Genomic DNA, 24,094 nt, shown 5'->3' with positions numbered 1-24,094 from the left:
AAAAAAAAAATGTTCTCAGTTTAGGTCGATACGTATTCTTCTACATATTTTTGGTGTTATTGGTGGTATTCTAAGGCTCCATTCACATCTCCGCGACAAGCAACGCCGCGTATTTTGCCGCGGATAGTGTATCTTTTTTTTTTTTTCTTTTTTTTTTTTATTCTTCCCATTGCTGTCAATGGGCGAACACCAATGTCGCCTGAAAAAAAGGGTCCGGGACTTTTTTTCAGGCGACAGGCATACGGCGTCTATGAGATGTGAACCATCTCCATAGACAGCAATGGGAATTTCCCCCTCTAGCGGCACAAGCGTCCGGCGTCGGGCGTTTTGTCGCCTAGATGTGAATGGAGACTTAGAGGGAGACCAGCAGTTGCCGCCTTTGTATTTCTCCCAGTACAGGCAGAAACAAAGCCTCACTTCATCTTCCATTGTCACCGACACCCTTAGATACGGGAGGAATATTGATTCTGCGTTACAGCGCGGCGGGATAGATCTCAAACACCTGCATTCATACGCAGGATTCTATTTGTTTGGCTGGTGGGGAGCAGGTGGCACTCAGTCAGGCTTTTCAGTTTAATAAAAAAATAAAAAAAGGACGAGCGGAATATTAAACAAGAACGAACAGCCAAACATCACGTACACACAATACCACTTTAGGTAAAAATCATCGCTTTCCACCTCCCCTGATGATGCCATTTTCTCAGGCTAATCTCGTAATTACAAAGTGTGGAACAAAAATGCATTTGAATTGCAGATTTTCCAGGCAAAGTGTTACAATAATCTCTACGAATTAAAGAATCGTTAGGCTCCATTCACACCTAGGCAGACAAATTCGTGACAAAACGCCGCAAATCGCGGTACAAATAGCAGCGTTTTGTACCGCGATTTGCGGCGACAAAACGCCGGTATTGTCCGCCTAGATGTGCCCCAGATTGACCCCCTCTATGGAGATGGTTCCCATCTCCTAGCCGAACGCCGAAAGCTGCCTGAAAAAAAGGTCCCCATTCACACCTAGGCGTTTTTACGCCTGTAGTGCTACGGCGCTGCCGCCAGAGGGATGAGAACACATGTCCCTCTATGGAGATGGTTCACATCTCCACGCCGAACGCCTGACGCCTGCCGCCTGAAAAAAGGTCCCGTCTTTCGGTGTTCGGCTAGGAGATGGGAAGCATCTCCATAGAGGGGGTCAATCTGGGGCACATCTAGGCGGACAATACCGGCGTTTTGTCGCCGCAAATCGCGGTACAAAACGCCGCTATTTGCGGCGACAAAACGCTGCGACTTTGTCTGCCTAGGTGTGAATGGAGCCTAATACCTTAACCACTTGCTTACTGGGCACATATTCCCCCCCCCCCCCCTCCTGCCCAGGTTAAATTTCAGCTTCCGGGAAACTGCATCGCTTTGACTGACAATTGCGCAGTCGTGCGGCGTGGCTCTCAAACAAAATTTACGTCCTTTTTTTGCCCCACAAATAGAGCTTTATTTTGGTGGTATTTGATCATCTCTGCGTTTTTTTTTTTTTTTTTTTTGCGCTATAAACAAAAAAAAAAGCGTAAATTTTGAAAAAAATATATATATATTTTTTACTTTTTGCTATAATAAATATCCCAATAAAAAAAAACAAAAAAAAAACAAACATTTTTTTCTTAGTTTAGGCCGATACATATTCTTCTACATATTTTTGGTAAAAAAAAAATTGCAATAAGCAACTGGTTTGCGCAAAAGTTAAAGCGCCTACAAAATAGGGGACAGAATTTTTTTTTTATTATTATTTTTTTTTTTTTACTAGTAATGGCGGCGATCTGCAATTTTTAATCGGGACTTCGACATTATGGCGGACACATCGGACACTTTTGACACATTTTTTGGGACCATTCACATTTATACAGCGATCGGTGCTATAAATATGCACTAATTACTGTATAAATGTGACTGGCAGAATAGGGGTTAACACTAGGGGGCGAGGAAGGGGTTAAATGTGTACCCTTCCATAGTGTTTCTAACTGTGGGAGGTGACCGATCTGTGTCCCTATGTACAAGGGACACAGTTATCAGTCTCCTCTCTCCCTGACAGGACACAGATGCACGTCCTTGTCTGTGTAACCGCCGACCGCGGGTGCCTGGCGGCCATCGCGGCCGCCAGGCACGCGCATTGGCATCCCAGTGATGTGGCGCGCGTGCCCCCCCCTGGTGGCTGGAGGAGCCGAGGACGTCTATAGACGTCCTCCCAGCAATTGAGAGCCACCTTGTGGCCGTCTTTTAACAATAGGCAGGATGCCAAGTGGTTAAAGGGGTTGTAAAGGTTTGTTTTTTATTTTCTAAATAGGTTCCCCGTGCTTCACTGTGGCGGCTGCATCGATCGTGTGATCCCTTTTATAGGGAGACTCGATTCGATGATGTCAGACCTACAGCCACACCCCCCTACAGTTGTAAACACACACTAGGTGAACCCCAACTCCTTCAGCGCCCCCTGCGGTTAACTCCCAAACTGCAACTGTCTTTTTCACAATAAACAATGCAATTTAAATGCATTTTTTGCTGTGAAAATGACAATGGTCCCAAAAATGTGTCAAAATTGTCCGAAGTGTCCGCCATAATGTCGGTCATGAAAAAAAAAAGCTGATCGCCGCCATTAGCAGTAAAAAAAAAATGCAATAAAACTATCCCCTATTTTGTAAACGCTATAAATTTTGCGCAAACCAATCGATAAACGCTTATTGCTTATTTTTCAAAAATAGGTAGAAGAATACGTATCGGCCTAAACTGAGGAAAAAATTAAATTATATATGTTTTTGGGGGATATTTATTGTAGCAAAAAGTTAAAAAAATTGCATTTTTTTCAAAATTGTCGCTCTATTTTTGTTTATAGCGCAAAAAATAAAAACCGCAGAGGTGATCAAATACCACCAAAAGAAAGCTCTGTTTGTGGGGGAAAAAGGACGCCAATTTTGTTTGGGAGCCACGTCGCACGACCGCGCAATTGTCTGTTAAAGCGACGCAGTGCCGAATCGCAAAACCTGGCTTGGGCATTCAGCTGCCTAAAGGTCCGAAGCTAGTGCATTGTTGGTTCACTTACCTTTTCCTTCCATTTCCCTTCTAAATGTTTTTTTTCTTTGGCTGAATTTCTCACTTCCTGTTCCTCCTCACTAAGCTTGCCCCCATCATCCGAGCTGTTCTGGCTGGGGGTTGGTCAGCGTGCTCGCCCCCTCCCTTGGGACTACATCCCTGTACAGCGTCTCCCCGTAGCCCCAAGGGAGTGATCAAGCACGCCGACTAACCCCCAGCCAGAACGGCTCGGATGATGGGGGCAAGCTTACTGAGGAAGAACAGGAAGTGAGAAATTCAGACAAAGAAAAAAACATTTAGAAGGGAAATGAAAGGAAAAGGTAAGTGAACCAACAATGCACAAGCCTAAAAGGAACCGATTTAGAAAATAAAAAAACAGACCTTTACAACCCCTTTAAGAGTCCACAGACTTGAGGCAACAGTACAAGCATGGACAGTCCAACGACATTCAGGTGTCAAACGTTTTTATTGCTGTTTAGGTTCCTCTAATATTTGTACAATGGGGGAAGAATCAGAGGATGACCGGTCCTCATCACTGGGAGGGGATCAATAGCTATTGGAACAGTCTAACATGCGGGGGGCATCAGGTCCAATCTACAATACTATAGTTATGAGATCGTCCAATCAGACTGAGAACAGCGGCATTTCATGTCTACAAGTAACAAAGAAAGTAGAATGGGCTTTTGTGAACTGAATTAGTTTTAGGTTTACAAAATTATATTCATTTATCCCAAACTTTTTAATTACAAAAAAAAAAAAAAAAAAAAAAAAAAAAAGAGTCCCCTAGAACTTCTTCACAAGGGCCGCCTGGGGGCAGTAAAAACAGGCAGCTGAGCAGCAGTTTTATGGCCCACCCACCCACACAGGGCTGTACACATGAATACTGAAGTGAATGGGGCCATGCTGCAACTACGTGCAATGACAGTGTGGCAATTTAACCACTTAAGGGCCTTGGCTGTTTTTCAGATTTGGCGTTTACAAGATTAAAACAGTTTTTTTTGCTAGAAAATTACTTAAACCCCCAAACGTTATATATATTTTTTTTCTAACACCCTAGAGAATAAAATGGCGGTCATTGCAATACTTTTTGTCACACCGAATTTGCGCAGCGGTCTTGCAAGCGCACTTTTTTTGGAAAAAAAATACTTTTTTTTATTAAAAAATAAGAGAACAGTAAAGTTATCCCCATTTTTTTTAATATTATGAAAGATAATGTTACGCCGAGTAAATTCATACTCTACATGCCACGCTTCAAAATTGCGTCCGCTTGTGACAAACTTTTACCCTTTAAAATCTTCATAGGCGACGTTTAAAAAATTCTACAGGTTGCATGTTTTGAGTTATAGAGGAGGTCTAGTGCTAGAATTATTGCTCTCGCTCTACCAATCGCGGCGATACCTCACATGTGTGGTTTGAACACCGTTTACATATGCGGGCGCTGCTCACGTATGTGTTCGCTTCTGCGCGCGAGCTCGTCGGGACGGGGCGCGTTTTCTGGCTCCTAACTTTTTTAGCTGGCTCCTAGATTCCAAGCAAATTTGTCAACCCCTGGTACACATGAATACTGAAGTGAATGGGGCCATGCTGCAACCACGTACAATGACAGTGTGGCAATTTAACCACTTAAGGACCTTGGCTGTTTTTCAGATTTGGCGTTTACAAGATTAAAACAGTTTTTTTTTTTTGCTATAAAATTACTTAAACCCCCAAACGTTATATATTTTTTTTCTAACACCCTAGAGAATAAAATGGCGGTCATTGCAATACTTTTTGTCACACCGTATTTGCGCAGCGGTCTTACAAGCGCACTTTTTTTGGAAAAAAATACACTTTTTTTTGGACAATCCACAACTTGGTTACGTGGCAAGTGGACAATTCACAACTTGTGGCAGGTGATGTGGCAAGTGACATGCTAAATACAAGTACACTGCTGCTCTCTCAGCTGCTATACACTCTGGTCTCACAAAATGGCTGAAATGGTTAAATATAGGGGTGCAACGGATCAAAAAACTCACGGATCGGATCGATCCTCGGATCAGGAGTCACGGATCGGATCATTTTCGGATCAGCGCAAAAAAAAGAAAAAAAGGGCGTTTTCATTGGTCCAAAAAAAATAAAAAATTATATATATACACACACATACATTTCAGGGGTGGATTAAAGAGGAAGCAGGTGAGGCTGTTTGGGACATGTTAAAAGTACAATCTTGATGTTTTTACAGAAATTATATATATATTTATTTCTGTAAAAACATCAAGATTGTACTTTTAACAAGTCCCAAACAGCCTCACCTGCTTCCTCTTTAATCCACCCCTGAAATGTGGTCTTTCCCCCCCCCCCCTCCTCTCACACCAGTGCTTCTCTGCTAATATTCCCTCTCCATGTCGGCTTGCCAGAGACCAGTGCACAGCGTGACACGCCTGCCCGGGGAGGCGTGTCACGCTGGGCTCTGGCAAGCAGACTGGGTGGAGCAAGATGGCCGCCGCTCCGGAGCTAGGCCGAAGCCGGGGACTTTCCTAGGCCTAGGCTCCGGAGCGCTCCGCGGATCGCGGGGTGTGCCGATCCGAACGGGGTGGCCCGTTCGGATCGCGGATCGGTGACGATCCGTTGCACCCCTAGTTAAATAATACTGTTTTTTGAGCTTACGGGGGTCTTATGATGTTTCTTAACTAAAACGCTTATAAACGCAAACGCGGTAAAACGCAGCAAAATTTACAGCAAAACATGCATTTTTAAATGCCGGTTTTAGCCTTTAAAAAAGTGTGTTCAGCAGAGTTTTCACCGGCGTCCCGTGTGCATGGGGCCTAATGTTCGGGGCCTGGCTGTCATGCTGATCTACAAGTAGTATGTTTATGGTCTGGATTCCCTCGCTTGCTCAACTTTGGTGACAGCCAGGCATGTAGCCTTTTCACATGCAGGTCAGCAATGGCAACCTCCGATACTTTTCTTAGTACTGGTTTCCTCCCGGAAAAGATTTCTATACACAAAACCCAAGGAACAGCTTTTTACTACAGGCCTCGATCACTTGCATTAGCGATGTAGTTATGAGCTATCGCAGCAGCAGCAGCAGCAGGAGACTGCACAAGGGAGCCATTCTATTGTCACTCATATGTTTTCATCACCTGCTTTCATTTCAGACAAAACTGCATGATAACTGGATGAGAACCTTAAAATGTTTTGAGCATGCCGTGAAAAAAAGAGATTGAAATTTGAGTATAAAGGGGTTTATAAGCAAAAAATAAAGCCTGTGATACAAGCAACACAAGCTAAACGCTACTATACTGTTTACAAAAGGCTATTGCAGACTTGATTAGAAGATACCACATCACCCCAGGGGTCTGCATTTTACAAGAATTACAGCCGCTTACCATGTGTCCTGAGATTTCTGGAATGTAGATAAACAGCCTACTATATCCCACTTAGGTGACGCAGTCTCCTTAAGGCTGCTTTCACACTGGGAGGGCGGGCATTGGCAGTAAAACGCCGCTAGTTTTAGCAGCACGCTTTTAACTCTGGCTAGTGGCCGAATAAAGGGTTAATTGCACCCGTGTAGTGCAGCTACCGAATCGCTTTACGGGCGCTTCCACAGCAGTACCCACTCATTTCAGCTGCTGACTTTTAATAAGGACACTTACCTGTCCTGGAGTAGTCGCCCATGCTGTCGGTCCCCTGACGGCGATCACTTGGTCCTGGCGCCTCCATCCTTACTAAGGGAAACCGGCAGTGAAGCCTTACGGCTTCACTGCCCGTTTCCTGCGGCGCTTTGTGAATGGGCGGCTGCCTCCTGGGATACACACAGTTCCCAGAAGGCAGCGCGGCTCATTCACCAGAAGACACCGCGACGGAGGACGAGGCAGAAGATCCACCGCGGTGAAAGAAGAGGCAGAAGAGCTACTTCCGCATAGCAACCGCCCTTTCAGGTAAGTATATAAAAAAAAAAAAAATTCTAATATGTCATTTTTCACTGCCATCTCCTTCCCTCTAATTAGAACCCCCAAACATTATATACATTTTTTATTCTAGCACCCAAGAGAATAAAATGGCGATCGTTGCAATACTTTGTCACGCCGTATTTGCGCAGCGGTCTTATAAGTGCACTTTCTTGGGGAAAAAAAATTACACTTTTTTTTTATTAAAAAATAAAACAGTAAAGTTATCCCAATTTTTTTTTAATATTGTGAAAGATAAGGTTACGCCGAGTAAATTGATACCCAACATGTCACGCTTCAAAATTGCGTCCGCTCGTGGAATGCCGACAAACTTGTTCTGTGACAGAACACCACAAAACCGACAGCAACCAGGAGACTGAATCCACTCATCCATCTGTCAACAATGAGCAACAAAGTGCCAACATCCCATGAAAATCAGGTCAATGATCAACTCTACACACAACAACACACTCTCTACTCAGAATTGGTGAACGCTCGGGAAGCACAAAGGCAACAGAACAAAAAGCATGCCAGCTAATAGCTCTACGACAATGAGGTAGATTAATCTTCACGTCATCTAAATGATGTGCAGACAGCAGTGTTTAGCTCAGTACATGTCTCAGGGGGGGATGTTTTTGTTGTTTTTTTTTTACATCTTACCAATTTGATTCTATTATAGAACTTTGAAACTGGGAAAAAGATCCAACATTCACCCATATTCAATTTGAGAAGGTTCCTTGTTAAAGCTGATCTCCAGACACAAAAACGCCCAAACAACGATATTCCTCCATAGCCAAAAAGGATAAAAATCTACCAAATGCCTGATATTACCTTGTAAAACCAACAGTGACATCATTGTGCTGTACATACAGTAGAGCTGTGGGAGGGGCCCACTGCATGCTACCTTTAAAAACAAAAGGGAGGGGGCGGAGACCAGACCAGTCACGTGCACTAGGAGAGAGAGCAGTAGAGAGCTGTCTTTATTAGAGCAAAGTCTTACACTGTATTAAAGCGGAGCTCCACCCTCCACCTCCACTCCTGTGAATCGGAACCCTCCCCCCCTCGGCTGTCACATTTGACACCTTTCAGGGGGAGAGGGGTGCAGATACCTGTCTAATGACAGGTATTTGCACCCACTTCCGGCCACACAGTCTGCGGGCAGGACGTCACCCCCCGTCCCCCCAGTTGTGTTCTGGGAAACACTCGGCTCCCAGAACACAGCGGGAGCCAGTCAGCAAAGCGCATCGCGACTCGCGCATGCGCCGTAGGGAACCGGGCAGTAAATCCGGAGCGCTTGCTGGTTCCCTCACCGAGGATGGCGGGGGGGGGGGGCAGCAGAGTGACGAGCAATCGCTAGTCCTCTGCTGCGGACGGCGCTGGACTCCAGGACAGGCAAGTGCCCTAATATTAAAAGTCAGCAGCTGCAGTATTTGTAGCTGCTGGCTTTTAATATTTTTATTTTTTTCAGCGGACATCCGCTTTAACCACTGTAGCAATTGTGAGGCTACAGATGGTCATTGATCAGGCTGCATTGATGGGCAATTTCGAGGCTGCAGATGGGCATTGATCAAGCTGCATTGATGAACAATTGTGAGGCTGCAGATGGGCATTGATCAAGCTACATTGATGGGCAATTTTGAGGCTGCAGATGGGCATTGATCAAGCTGCATTGATGGGCAATTTTGAGGCTGCAGATGGGCATTGATCAAGCTGCATTGATGGGAAATTGTGAGGCTGCAGATGGGCATTGATCAAGCTGCATTGATGGGCAATTTTGAGGCTGCAGATGGGCATTGATCAAGCTGCATTGATGAACAATTGTGAGGCTGCAGATGGGCATTGATCAAGCTACATTGATGGGCAATTTTGAGGCTGCAGATGGGCATTGATCAAGCTGCATTGATGGGCAATTTTGAGGCTGCAGATGGGCATTGATCAAGCTGCATTGATGGGCAATTGTGAGGCTGCAGATGGGCATTGATCAAGCTGCATTGATGGGCAATTTTGAGGCTGCAGATGGGCATTGATCAAGCTGCATTGATGGGCAATTGTGAGGCTGCAGATGGGCATTGATCAAGCTGCATTGGTGGGCAATTGTGAGGCTGCAGATGGGCATTGATCAAGCTGCATTGATGGGCACTGACCAAAGTTCTTTATTTAAATTTTTTTTATTTTTTTCCGAAACTGCGCTCTAAAAATGAAGGTGTGTTACACGACTGTGTGTGTTATAAGCCGATAAATACAGTATTTAGATAGGGGTTGCGTCTCCCATACGATTGCCTACATCCGATCAAATTGTACATAAAAGATAAGCAAAAATTTTTAGCCACACAGATATTGGCGCCACATTGATAACTATATAAAAGCATAAGGTTTATTATACAAATTTAGGCGCAGGCATCATCCCGGTGTAACTAGAGGAGAGACGTCTGCTGGGGAGGAGCAGAGGATCAGGTAAGTAAATCTGCTCTTCAGTTCCCTAGACCTACTTGAGCATTTAGCACTCCCTGTGCGGGGGCAACACCACTGCAAGGGTGGATTTTACCTTTTACCCGAGTTAGGCTTTAACCATTAACTGGTGTCGGATACAGAAAGGTCATTGACCTTGCTAATGAAGTTGAAATAATGACCTCTTTTATATAGTACAAAAGTGTGTTTGTCCAATCAATCTTCATGAAACAAAAAGGTCTTAAAATCAATACTCCGATGCCTGAAGACTGCTCCTTTCACTCCACAGCTGTTGCTCAATGGTGTGCTAGCTCAATTGTTCCCGTCACAGGCAGCAGCTTATCTTCACCTAAGTGGACAGTCCGTCGCCCTCAACCACATCAAAAGAAGAACTTCCGTTGGTAAAAATGCTGGAAATTTACTCAACTGTTCAATTCCAACCACTTCAGTACCGGGGTTATTCAGCTAATCAAACATTAGCGATAAAAGGAAATTGGTTTAATCAAAATCTGCAATGAGGGATTTCAGGGCTCGGCAATATCCGGGCGCCCGGTCGCAATTGCGACAAGAAATTGTGACCTGGCGCCCGCCGGTAATTGAGCCCGCAGCTTTGCGGCCTATAAGGTCGCAAAGCCGTGGACTCAAATTACCGGCCGTCGCGGGCCCGCCACGGTGCGCACGGAGGCACAGGATCCTGTGTCTCCGTGCGCCCCCACCTTCCCCGCCGCGCGATCGCGGCGGGCCCACGACGGCCGGTAATTGAAGCTGTGGCTTTGCAGCCTTGTGAAGGCCCAAGCTTACTTCTGTGACCTGTTTTCACTGCCATCTCCTTCCCTCTAATTAGAACCCCCAAACATTATATATATATATATTTTTATTCTAACACCCTAGAGAATAAAATGGCGATCGTTGCAATACTTTGTCACACCGTATTTGCGCAGCGGTCTTACAAGCGCACTTTTTTGGGGGAAAAAATTCACTTTTTTTAATTAAAAAAAATAAAACAGTAAAGTTATCCCAATTTTTTTTTATATTGCGAAAGATAATGTTACGCCAAGTAAATTGATACCCAACATGTCACGCTTCAAAATTGCGTCCGCTCGTAGAATGCCGACAAACTTTTACCCTTTAAAATCTCCATAGGCGACGTTTAATAAATTCTACAGGTTGCATGTTTTGAGTTACAGAGGAGGTCTAGGGCTATAATTATTGCTCTCGTTCTAACGATCGCGGCGATACCTCACATGTGTGGTTTGAACACCGTTTACATATGCGGGCGCTGCTCACGTATGTGTTCGATTATGCACGCAAGCTTGTCGGGACGGGGAGCGTTTTCTGGCTCCTAACTTTTTTAGCTGGCTCCTAGATTCCAAGCAAATTTGTCAAACCCGAGAGATTTTTTTTTATACTGACAACAGCAATAACAATTTCAGTTTGGTCACCAAAAACAATGAAATCTTATTGGTTGCTATGGGCAAAGACTGTCCCACTAGTAAACTGAAAGCTGAACAGATTTTTTATTTTTCACGGTAAGGAGCTTTGGCAATCTGGCACAACCTTGGGAGGGAACTGTAAACATTTAAAGTGGTTCTAAAGGCAGATTATTTTTTTTTATTATTATTATTATTATTATTACTGCATTCTATGCATCAAGATTAAAAAAAAAGACCTTCTGTGCGTAGCTGCTCCCCTCCCCTACCCAAGTTCCCTCTCTGTCCAGCGATGTCCACGAGTGCCCCAGCCTTCCAAGATTCTCCTTCCTGAGTGGCTAAGAACAAGCAGTAGCGGCATTGGTCAAAGTCAGCTAGCCAATCAGGGTAGAGATGAGGCATGAGCCATGTCAGGATTCTGGTGTCTCAATGGACACAGGGAGCTGTGACTCGGCTCAGGTGCCCCCCAAAGCAAGCTGCTTGCTGTGGGGGCACTGAACAAGGGGAAGGGGGCCATGATCAAAAGAAGTGGGACCCAAGAAGAGGAGGATCTGGGCTGCTCTGTGTAGGGCTGGGAAAAAAAAAAATCGATTTGAATCTTGAATCAAGTTGCAAGGTCAAATTGACTTCAAAATTTAAGTCGATTTGACCTTGCAACTTGATTTAAATCGATTTTTTTTTTTGTTTTTTTTCCCCAGGATCGTGGCAGACTAGGCCAAAGCCTAGCCTAAAAAAATCCTGCCCGCAGCTCGCTGCGATCCTGGGAAAAGGACGCGAGGCCGGACGCCGCTCGCTGCCTTTTCCCAGGATCGCGGCGAGCTGCAGGCAGGGTTTTTTAGGCGAGGCCGTGGCTTCGGCCTAGTCTACGGCCTTTTCCCAGGATTGCGGCAGACTAGGCCAAAGCCGCGACAAAAAAAAACACCTTAGGACCGGCGCGGTGCCAATGGGGGAAAACACCTAGCTCTGTGCAAATCCACTGCAACAAAGCAGGCAAGTATACATTTTTTGTTAAGTTTATAGAATTTTTTTTTTTACTTTACAATCCCTTTAAGGCTAGGTTCACACTGCTGCGAATTCTTTTGCGAATTTGAGCCGTTGCGATTGCTCAAATTCGCAAGTCATTAAAATAACATTGTTTTCCATTAGTGCCGTTCACATCAATGCGTTGCGAATATAATCTGCGGGGGAAAAAAGGGTCCTGTGCGAGTTTGATCCGTGTGCGATGCAAATTCAGCTCTATAGACTGGCATTCCCTGAAATCTTGGCTGCAAATCGCGGCAAAAACGCAGCCGCGGTTTTGCGGTAAAAAACGCAATTTTACTGTGATTTTGAATTTGCAGCAGTGTGAACCTAGCCTTAATGTCAGCTTGCCCATTCAGAGAAAAACTGACAGCATTTGTGCAAAGGACCCCCATACGCTCACCTCAACACCAGGGACACCCCAGTATGGAGAAGCACGTGACCCCCTTCCCCTGTCACAGTGTCCGGGTCTAGCTGCCAATCACTAGGCAAAAGAACTTAACATGACTGGGGAAAGTCATGCCACTGCTCCCACCAGTTGCCAACACCTGTCATTTCAGTGCAGGAGCAGAAGGTAATGAATGCAAATTCTTAGTTTCCAAAATCCTAGCGGCATGTTCCAATTACAAGTCAAAGCCATATCCAAAACAGATACCACAGCTCTGCATGGCTACGGGCAAGCTTGAGGGTTAAAAGGCGCATTCCTTGGAATGCATATTGCAAAATAAAAACAACGCTGTCGCTCTTCGCTGATGGTTATTCAATGGCTACACAAGGAGGAAAGTAAAAAAGGGAAACTATTCAGATTAATTTATAACTAGCACGAACGACACACATGGGTAGGAAAGAACACAAAACTATATAAAATAAATAAAGAGTCAGTTTTCTAATTATATGCTGTCCAAAGTCAGCACAGCAGATCAGCACAGCTCCGAGCAAATTCCAAATGGCAAGAGATACCTCAGCAGAATGCATCATTAGTAACTGAAATTATAATTCCTCTCTCCTCCAATGCATTTTCCAAAAGCAAAAAAAGGTCAACTGCTTGCATCAATGTACAGTATAACAAGCAAGGTTGCACATGGGCAGAGCAGTACACAAAACAACGCAAACATTTCCCAGTACAATCTGCAACTATCAGCACAAAATTCTTTTGTCCAAATTTTTAGCTTGAACAGGTTAAAAAAAAAAAAAACGTTGCATACACGTAAAGCCACGCTGCCAAGGCACCTGTGCAAAGTGTGGTCCCTGAGCCCAAACTATCCTGCCAAGAATGCTCAACCTGTGGCCCCGCAAACTCCAACCAGAGAAGCGCATGTCCAGGGTCGGCAACCTGTTGATCATGATCTGCGCTTGCAGACCCGCCATCCCATCCATCAGAGTGCAATGAGCCGGTGATCTACCGATATGGTTCTGGCTATCGGGAAAGTTCCTGCGCAGGCGCAATGTGATCTGCCGAAATGGTTCCGGCTAACGAGAAAGTTCCTTTGAAGCGGAGTTCCGGCCACAATTTCACTTTTTATATATAAATACCCCTGTAATACACAAGCTTAATGTATTCTAGTAAAGTTAGTCTGTAAACTAAGGTCCGTTTTGTTAGGTTGTTACAGCATTTAGACACTTTATAAAATAGAAATTGACTGGGGCCATCTTAAGTGTGGGCATCATGAAGCCAGACTGTATGACTTCCTGGATTTCAGCCTTGCAGATCTCGCACATGCTCAGTGCTGCACAAGCAGTGCAATAGGTTTCAGATCAGGTTTCAGCACCTGTACTGTCCAAGTCACATGATTCTTCGAGACTGGGGAGTGCACAGACTCCTGGAAAGTTACACCCACTACATTCCCAGGAGTCTGTGCGGTGTAGGTTAGGAAGCATTAAGCACCTAGGTGCAGGAAGTGGGAAGATTAACTATTCTGCCTAGCAACAACACTTTGAAGGCATCTAAAAAAAAAAATATTTCTTAAAGGACTAATGACATTTTTTTAAAACTACTGATGTAATGTTATATTTATGGGTAGAACTCCACTTTAAGGACTGCGCAGGCGCAAACTTGCCGACGGAAATCTCCGAACCTCGGCCGGCATCCAGGGCGACGTGGATGTCGAGGAAAGTGGCCAGTCGGCCTCACGTCCTCTCTTCGCTCGGACGGCTCGCTCGGCCTCCTGGCTCTATTTTTTTTTTTTTTTTAACATCCACCAATCCACGGGGATGTTAAAGAATGAGCCTGGATGCCGGGCGAGGTTCGGAGATTTCCGTCGGCAAGTTTGCGCCTGCGCAGTCCTTGAAGGAACTTTCCCGTTCGGGGAACCTTAAGGACAAGTCACCGGCGCTAGCACAGAGGGAACAGGAGGCGCATAAGCCAATGTTACCTCTGCAGAACCAGCTCCTGTCCCAGGTGGAGTTATACCAAGTGCACTTCTCCTCTTATCTTTTCTAACAGCCTGGAGAGCAATACCAGCAGCAGCTGCAAGAGGAAAAAGGTGGTCAGTGTATGGCAAAGAAACTCATCCTTTCTAAACTACTGCCATAGTGCTGATCTATAAGGATATAGATGCCTCCTGCATGTATCCTCACCTGTCAAATGTCTCCCCTCTGTCTGTTATAAGAACTGAAAAACTGCAGATTCTGTGGGTGGATCTGTTGTCTGGAGCGCGGTGTCAGTAGACTCCCCGCCCTCCTCTACACTCCCCTTACACTAAATTCTGCTAGGATCACCAACAACCAGTCAAAATCCAGAAAAGTAACCACATGACTTCAGAAAAGGAGTTGGGGGTAGGAATTAAAAAAAATAAATGCCCGTCTCCAGGCTAGTGCATGAGATATGTAAATAACCTGTCACTCACAGCAAGGGGGCGGAACGGACCAAGGTTTTTCTCTAAGTCCGTTTTATTTCACTGAACAATAAAAGGAGGATTGCTCAGAGCTGGATTAACTGTGTGGCAAGACTTGGCACAGATAGGAAATCTTATACGCTACATCAGGGATATGCAATTAGCGGACCTCCAGATGTTGCAATACTACAAGTCCCATCATGCCTCTGACTCTGGTGTCATGCTTGTGGCTGTCAGAGTCTTGCTAGGCCTCATGGGAATTGTAGTTCTGCAACAGCTGGAGGTCCGCTAATTGCATATCTCCACGCTACATTGTGACATAAAAAAAAAAAAATTGGGTTTACATCCACTTTAAGTGGCCCTTCAAAAGGTTGAGCGCATCCCTGATCTAAGCAATTTGGGACCACAAAGGAATGACTGTGCTCAATTTATACGTTACTATAAATGTCGCCAGCTTGAAAACGAAGATGTCGTAATTGGGGACCACACTTTGCAGAGATGCCTTGGCACGGCAGTATGGCTTCACACGTACTTTAAAAGCTATGCAATAAGATTCTCCGAAAACTACAGGGGACCTGAAAATGAAACCTTCATTGTGCCTTTGTGTAAGAACACGCAAACATCCTCTATAGAAATACTTGAATAGGAAGGAAGGAGCATCCAGTATCCGGAAAAACGCAACACTTGATAGAAGAATACAAGCGTTTGAGTATAAAAATTGTACAGATCAAGCCAACGCGTTTCAAGGAAATCACGCCCCCTCTTCTTCAGCAGCGTTTAGAGACTCTTGCTGCCTCTGTATCACACAAGCTGGCATCTGTCTTGTTGAGTCCGTTCTCAACTCAGGTCCCACCGCAGAACCCACCCATCTTCGTTAGCGCATACCAACATCCCTGAAGTAGGGGGAGGCAACTCCCCCAAAACACCTTGTCTTAATCTGTACATTTTTATACTCTCAATAAACGACTGTATTCTTCTATCAAGAGTTGCAATATTCTGGACACCGGGTTCTCTCTCCTCCCCATTCAAGTATCATTTCTACCAGCAAGGTAGCAGCCCAAACCTCCAAAAAGGGAGACGAGCACTACCACTCACGCATGGAACTACCTAGCAATCACCACTGGGGAAAGGGAGTTACCGTTCCAGGTGGGAATGTTCATGCAATCAATGTTTTCTCAGGAAATCAAGGGTGCCGGCAATGCACGAGGCAAATAGAAGAGATATATGGACAGCAGAAATGGGGGTAAACAGCCTACGCGTTTCAAACTATTAGTGCTTAACCACTTCCAGACCTTAGGTGTTTTTCAGATTTGGTGTTTGCAAGACTAAAACTGTTTTTTCTGATAGAAAATTACTTAAAACCCCCAAACATTATATATATTTTTTTTCTAACACTCTAGAGAATAAAATAGTGGTCATTGCAATACTTTTTGTCACACCGTATTTGCGCAGCGGTCTTACAAGCACACTTTTTTTTGGGAAAAAATTCACTTTTTTTAATTAAAAAATAAGACAATAAATTTGGCCCAATTTTTTTTACATATTGTGAAAGATAATGTTACGCCGAGTAAAATGATACCCAACATGTCACGCTTAAAAATTGCGCCCGCTCGTGGCATGGCGTCAAACTTTTACCCTTAAAAATCTCGATAGGCGACGTTTAAAAAATTCTATAGGTTGCATTTTTTGAGCTACAGAGTAGCTCTAGGGCTAGAATTATTGCTCTCGCTCTAACGATCGCGGCGATACCTCACTTGTGTGATTTGAACACCGTTTTCATATGCGGGCGCTACTCGCGTATGCGTTCGCTTCTGCGCGCGAGCTCGTCGGGACGGGGCGCTTTAAAAATTTTTTTTTTTGTTTTCTTATTTATTTTTATTTATTTTATTACTTTTTACACTGAAAAAAAATAATAATAATTTGATCACTTTTATTCCTATTATAAGGTATGTAAACATCCCTTATAATAGAAAAAAGCATGACAGCTCCTCTTAAATATGAGATCTGGGGTCAAAAAGACCGCACATCTCATAATTAGACTAAAATGCAAGAAAAAAAAAAAATGAAACTGTCATTTTTTCAAATGACAAAAAAAAAAAAATGTTTCTTTAAGACGCTGGGCGGGACTGACGTTTTGACGTCACTTCCGCCCAGCGGAGCTATGGGGACAGGCGAAGGAGATTTTTCCTTCAGTCTCGTCCCCGCTCAGCTGCCGGATGGTCGCGATCTCCTCCGCCACTACCGACGGCTACGGTAAGCGGTGGAGGGCGCGGGAGAGCGGCGGGAGGGGGGGGGCCCCTCTCCCGCCACCGATAACGGCGATCTTGCGGCGAATCCGCTGCGGAGACCGCCGTTATCGTTAACACGGCCGCCCACAGAAGAGATGAATATCTCGATTGTGGCAGCAGCTGCTGCCGTTACCCAGATATTCATCTCTAAAGTGAGGACGTATAACGACGGTGGGCGGTCGGCAAGTAGTTAACTAGTGCTTAATCATGATTAGGCTATGACTAAGCACTAGTTAATAGTGCGAAATGTGTAGGCTGTTTACCCCCATTTCTGCTGGGATTTGTAGTGCTTTTTTATCCATTTCACAAGACAACCGTCAAGGCTGTCTTCTATTATTAACAATCACCACTGACCAGGTCTCTAGCTTAATATAATCCTTTATTGCCAGGAAATGTTGCCACTAAATGCAAATGCTATGAAGAGCAGACGAATCATGTCACCCACTTACATCCTTAAAACATACTGTACGTGAGTACGCTGCGTTAACCTCTGAATCACCCAACATCTGCAGTCATCACATCAGATACTGATCTACACTACATCAAACAGTAAGTATACCCCCTTCTTCCATATACAAGATACCAATTGATAAGTGTAACTACAAAGTGTTCATCACTACACAAGAAATCAAAAGCATATTAAAACATTTCAAACATTTTCTATATAAAAAAATGCATCTTTAAAAAAGACTCACCACTATAGGCACACCAATGTCTGGCCATAAGAGGTCCTCAGAGGGTAACTTGGGAGAATTCCAAACTACGACAACTTTATTTAAATAAGGGAGTCCATTTAATCTCTCCAGGGAGTTCATCAATACTTCCTCTCGTTCGTAGGTCAACATAACCACAGTGAACTGTTCCCTTGGGACATTTCCGCCAAGAGCAGCCTGAAACTCTTTTCCAGATCCACCGGCCCCGCCACCTATTGGACGGAACCCAGTACCAGATCCCAGGAACTTTGCTTCAGAGGGCAAGACGGGGTCGAAAGGTGTATGTGGAAATAGATGAAAAGGACCCGGGGCCGAATTCCAGTTACGGTAAATATCGGTTGCAGTCAAAGTGAAGTTACGCAGGTATTTAGGAGAGGCGTATGGCGGTTCGGTTTCAACTGGTCCCAAATCCAAGTCTCCGTTGTCTGCCATGTTTGGGTCTGTACCAGCAGCTTTTCCAGAGCGGTGAGGTATTTCCACAGCTGGCTCCTCCCTGATAGGAGCTGCTGGAATTTGGATACGAGTCCTTAGCGTTGCCAGGATGGTGTTAAAAACAGTATCGGATGTAGAAAAGTAGATCTCCCATAGGAAACGTCCTTGCCTTCTGATGGCAAGGAGGTCATTATCAGAAATGCTTCTTAAGAGAAAATGTACCTCGGTGATACGTGGTTTTGGTATGATTAACACTGCCTCATTCCACCGTATCATGTCGTGGTATGGTAACTGGATCTGTTCCCCAAGAATGACTGGGATGGCTCCTACTTCAAGAGCCTCAAATAGTCGCATGGCACTGCCAGCAGATATGATGAGCTGGGAATCTCCAGGGGTAATAATAAGTGCAAATGTGGATTGCTTCAGTAGCTCTAACCTGTCTTCCCTTCCTCCACATAGGGCCCACTCAGTGGGCAGGCTTGCTTTGGGCTGGTTTTTACACGTAAACTCAACCATGACAAAGTCTAACTTGCTGTCCTGGACAGCCTTAAGAGTGGTGATGATGCGGTCATCGTAGTCAGCTGGTGCGTTACCTTCCATTTCCTCTTCAAACGAACGGGCCTCTTGCAGGCTTGAACGCAAGGATTCGATCTTCTCTCCTTGGAAACTGAAAAGGTACTTCCGCTTCACTGGCACCTGTGCGGGAATCTCTAGGAAGTTGGGTTCGGACATTGCGTGGACTAATGGTGTTGTGATGATGTCAAACCCCGGCCGATACTGTATATCGTAAAAGGTGGACTGAGCAATCATGGCACGCCCTGTGCTGACATTATAAAGATAGTTTTGGGTCTCGGATTTCCTAGACAAATTAATAATAAGGTGATTGTGGCCATCAGTCCTCCAATATGGCAAAGAGTGCAACTGTTGTTCTAGGTCAGTAGGTTTTGGCATTAAGGATTCTTGCATTTCTCCCAATAAAACTACATATATACAAGCAACATTTGCATTTTCAGTCACGTATACATTAGTTCTGACACTGGCCTCCAAGGCTTGCTTGATCAACGGATCTATTAAGTTGCCAAAAGGGTACTGATCTCCATTGTATACATAAACAGGAAAACCCGAAGTAAGGGGACACCTTGAGTAATCAAAACAATTATGCAGCCGGCAATTCCTTTTGGACTTTGGCAAAGGTACATCAACATCGTCTTTATCTGGCAAAAGCCGGATTGGCAATGAAAGCTTTGGCTGATTTTGTGCCATCAGTTCTTTATATGAATGCTCCGTTTGACTGATGACATTCTTGAGCTGAAGCAAGTCCTGTTTTGCATTCTCTATACTCTTTTTGCATGCTTCTATTTTTAAGTTCAACTTAGCAATCTCGCTGTTGAGCTCCTGCCTCTTGGCTTCCAACTGCAGGAGCTCTTCGCTGACGGACTCTCGGATCCGACACAGATCCTGAACATGCTTCACTTCACAAAGTTCGTTACCCGTCCGTGGACCAAACATTGGTTTGCTTCGGTCGTTATCGTCATCGATGGTGGTGAGGTAATAGTGGGCGATGAGAGGGAAGAAAACCAGGATGATGAACAGTGTGAAGCTGAGCCAAGAAAGTCTAATTCGACTTGACCACCGGAGCATCCATGGTTGACCTCCGTTCCCAAAACCCCCATTTCGCAACATGGTGTACCCACTCATGAGTTCCAGAGCAGTTCCAGCCAATCACGTCGGATCAGTAGCCATGCCAACTTAATTTTTCGATCCCCAAGCCTCCAAAAAAAAAAAATCACTCTCTTTGGGACTCGACTAGCCAATAAAATGGAAATTTCATTTTCTAGCACCTAAAATTTAAAACCAAAAGCAAGACTTCTTTTAAAAATAAAAATAAAAAACATGCAGTTGTTTCTTTAACCAGCTTTATCCAAGATTTAATAAACAGGACTTGTGGTAAGTTATGTGGGATGGGTAAAAGTCCTTCTGGACACGGAAGAACATTTCAGTTGAGCTTGTCATGATGATGAAACCGTTAAAGAACTACATGATCAACATCCATGGTGAAGAACAAACGTGGCAAATATAAACTTTCAGGAACATCATCAAAACTTGACACCCAACATGTCCTAGAAGAAAAAAAGAAAGAAATTGTTACGTTACAATATCCAAACAGTAAATCCCTGGCTATGACTGCCTAAAACAGAGTTAAGATCAGCCTCTCTCAACATTTTCAACACAGAGGAACCGTTGAAATAACTTTCTGGTCTCAGGGAACCCCTACTAATAAATTACTACATCTACAACCCATTGTACATTAGTGTGATGGTCAGTAAGAAGAATGCCCTTTACACTAGTGGTCGCTGGGAAGAATTACCCCCTTACAGGTCGCTAAAAAGATCACTGGTGTCAATAGGAATTTATCCGAGACTCCTTGCTAAAAAGGAACCTCTAACAACCTCTGGAGGAACCCAAGGAATTCCATGGAACTCTGGTTTAGAAACTCTGCTCTAGATGTTTTTTGAGGGAAACTCAAGTCAGAGGGATCAAAAGACTTCAAATGAAATAAGAAGCTGGTAGGTATTGTTTAAAATGATACTTCCTTAAAGTGAACCTAGACCCAAAGAACAGAAAACTGCCACCTTAGAGAGAACATCTAGAAACGCTAAAGCTGATCTACAACTGTTAGGTTTTAACCACTTGCTTACTGGGCACATAAACCCCCTTCGTGCCCAGGCGAAATTTCAGCTTCTGGCACTGCGTCGCTTTAACTGACATTTGCGCGGTCGTGCGACGTGGCTCCCAAACAAAATTGACGTCCTTTTTCCCCCACAAATAGAGCTTTCTTTTGGTGGTATTTGATCACCTCTGCGGTTTTGATTTTTTTGCGCTATAAACAAAAAAAGAGCGACAATATAAAAAAAAAATATATATATTTTTTTTACTTGTTGCTATAATAAATATCCCATTTTTTTTTTTTTTACTATTTTTTTTCTCAGTTAAGGCCGATACGTATTTTGACGTATTTTTGTAAAAAAAAAAAAAAAAAAAAAAAACGACTGGTTTGCGCAAAAGTTATAGCGCCTACAAAATGGGGGATAGATTTATGATTTTTTTTTTTTTTTTTTTTTTACTTGTAATGGCGGCGATTTGCGATTTTTTTTGTCAGGGCTGCGATATTGCGGCGGATGTATCGGACACTTTTGACACAATTTTGGGACCATTCACATTTATACAGCGATCAGTGCTATAAAAATGCACTAATTACTGTATAAATGTGACTGGCAGTGAAGGGGTTAACACTAGCGGGTGAGGAAGGGGTTAAATGTATTCCCTCGTGTTCTTACTGTGTGTAGGTGGAGGGGACTGACTGGGGGAGGTGACCGATGCTGTGTCCCTATGTAAAGGGACACAGATCGGTCTCCTCTCTCCCTCACAGCACGTGGAGCTCTGTGTTTACACACACAGATCCACGTCCTGCTGTGTTACCGACGATCGTGTGTGCCTGGCGGACATCGCGCCCAGCAGGCACTCGCATCGGCTCCCGAGCGATGCGCCGGGCACGTTGTTTCCCCGCTGCGCGCCCCCAGCGGCGCGCACAGGGAACAACAGCAGGACGTCCACCCGGCACTTGAGAGCCGCGCTGTGGACATCTTTCGACCATAGCGCGGATCTCAAGTGGTTAAATAATTTGTTGGTCCCAACAAACCATTTACTTTACTAATAGATGCAGTGGCTGTGTGCGTTGTATAAACAGTATGTAGCCTCAGCTACATGCAGTATACAGCTCTGGGGATGGGAACTTCTCAGCCCGCTCCTGGAACAAAAATCAAGTCAAGCTGATGAGCGCTGCCATTCACAGGGAGCTTTGTATCCTATGAATGAATACAAAGATTCCTCTGACTGGCTGAGTCAGAAATTGTGACTTCATCTGCCTGCCTCAGCCAGTCAGAGAAGTTTTGCATTTATTCATAGCCCGACTCAATTTTGTTTTGGGAGCAGGATTGGAAGATCCCTTCCTAGTGCCGGAAAACAGCGCTGTATACTGTATGTAGCCGAGGTTACATGTTTATACAGTGCTCCAGGCTACAGCATCTGTCAGTGAAGGTAATAGTTTATTTGGACCAGATTGGCTGAAACAAACTAAATCTAAACTTCAATGCAAGCTGGAGATGCACTTTAACCGCTTGCAGACTGCCTCACGCACATTTACGTCGGCAGAATGGCACAGGCAGGCAAAGCAATGTGTATATATACGCTGCTTTGGACCTGCCCCCTAGTGGGCGCATGCCTGCCATGGTCTCCGTGCCTGTGGGACCTGCATACTTTTTGTCTGCCGGTGTCCCGCAATCGGGTCACAGAATGGGGGGATGCCTTTGTAAATAAGGCATCTCCCTGTTCTGCCTGGTGACACAGCACATATCTTCTGTTCCCTCTCAACGGGAGCAGCGATCAGTGATGTGTCACAGTAAGCCATGCCCTTTAACAGTTAGAATCACCACCCCCTACTGGTTAACTCCTTCCCTGCCAGTCACATTTATACAGTAATCAATGCATTTTTATAGCACTGATCGCTGTATAAATGTGAACGGTACCAAAATAGTGTCAAGTGTGTCTGTGTCCGCCATAATGTCGCAGTCACGATAAAGATCGCAGATTGCCGCCATAACAAGTTAAAAAAAAATTATAATAAAAATGCCATAAAAGTACTACCCTCTATTTTGTAGACACTAACTCTTGCGCAAACCAATCAATATACGCTTATTGCAATTTTTACCAAAAATATGTAGAAGAATACATATCGGCCTAAATTGAGGGGAAAAAAAATTAGTTTTTTAAATTGGATATTTATTATAGCAAAAACAACATATATATTTTTTATCAAATACCACCAAAAGAAGGCTCTATTTGTGGGGAAACAATTACTTCAATTTTGTTTGGGAGCCACAACGCAGGACCGCGCAATTTTCAGTTAAAGCGTCGCAGTGCAGAATCGCAAAAAGTGGCCTGGTCATTTGGCAGCCAAATGGTCGGGGGCTGAAGTGGTTAAAGTATATGTGGATTATATATATTACACACACACACACACACACACATACACATACATACATACACTTTTTCTTCATACTGAAACCAGCAGTCATGTTTTACTTACTGGTGCTTCTGATAAGCATAAAAATTAACTGACACCCTTAATTTTTTATGGACTCCAGCTGAAACACCTCTAGACTAAAGCTGCCCATAATTTTCTTTCCTGCAACCCGTTTGATTCCTTCATAAACAGTCAGGGTGATTGTGATCTCATACCTGGGGGGGGCAGGGGGAGCTATCTTAGCCGGTGAAACACAGTGATCATTGCTAGCAGCTATAGCCACTGGGAATATTAGCATGAAAAATCCTACAGGCTAGTTGCACCCAAGTTTAGTGATTGCGCACTGGATTGCGCACTTTTGTATTTCCAATGCCGCATTACATGTGCACATACTATATGTGCATGTGGGAACAGTATATACTCTAATGTTGTTTCCGCAAGGTGATTCTTGCTGTATGTGATATGTTTTACATTTTTTATTGATAAATAAATTGTACCTCTTTTTTTTCAACTTACCTACACCATGTCTGCAGCCTCATTTAAAGTCCCAAAACTCCCTTATTTTTATTCTTTCCGAATCAGGGATGGAGGTGCACCCCCATGCGCCTCATTTAAAGTCCCCAACCCCACCCCCCCCCTTTTAGTACCAAGTTGAGTGATCAACCAACTTGGGTACAATCAGTCTGCCCATACATAGTTCAAATCTCGGCCAGTCTCTACTGAACTGGCCATGATTCAAACCTTCTATGGCTGGCTTAAAGCGGAGTTCCGGCCACAATTTCACTTTTTATATATAAATACCCCTGTAATACACAAGCTTAATGTATTCTAGTAAAGTTAGTCTGTAAACT

General features: G+C 44.3%; 1 protein-coding gene across 1 annotated transcript in view; it reads right to left on the bottom strand.

Annotated features, from left to right (window-relative positions):
* Positions 1-24,094, bottom strand: part of EXTL3 (exostosin like glycosyltransferase 3) — a 166,219-nt gene that overhangs the window by 108,768 nt on the left and 33,357 nt on the right. The window contains exon 2 of the mRNA XM_040348131.1: positions 17,711-20,280. Coding sequence (XP_040204065.1) covers positions 17,711-19,858 — 2,148 coding nt within the window. The 5' untranslated portion in view covers positions 19,859-20,280. The remainder of the gene's footprint in view (positions 1-17,710; positions 20,281-24,094) is intronic.

This window comes from Rana temporaria, chromosome 4 (assembly GCF_905171775.1).
Source record: "Rana temporaria chromosome 4, aRanTem1.1, whole genome shotgun sequence".
In the NCBI taxonomy this organism is placed as follows: Eukaryota; Metazoa; Chordata; class Amphibia; order Anura; family Ranidae; genus Rana; species Rana temporaria.
Note: the sequence above shows the minus strand (reverse complement) of the source record. Positions and strands in the feature narration are given on the sequence as shown.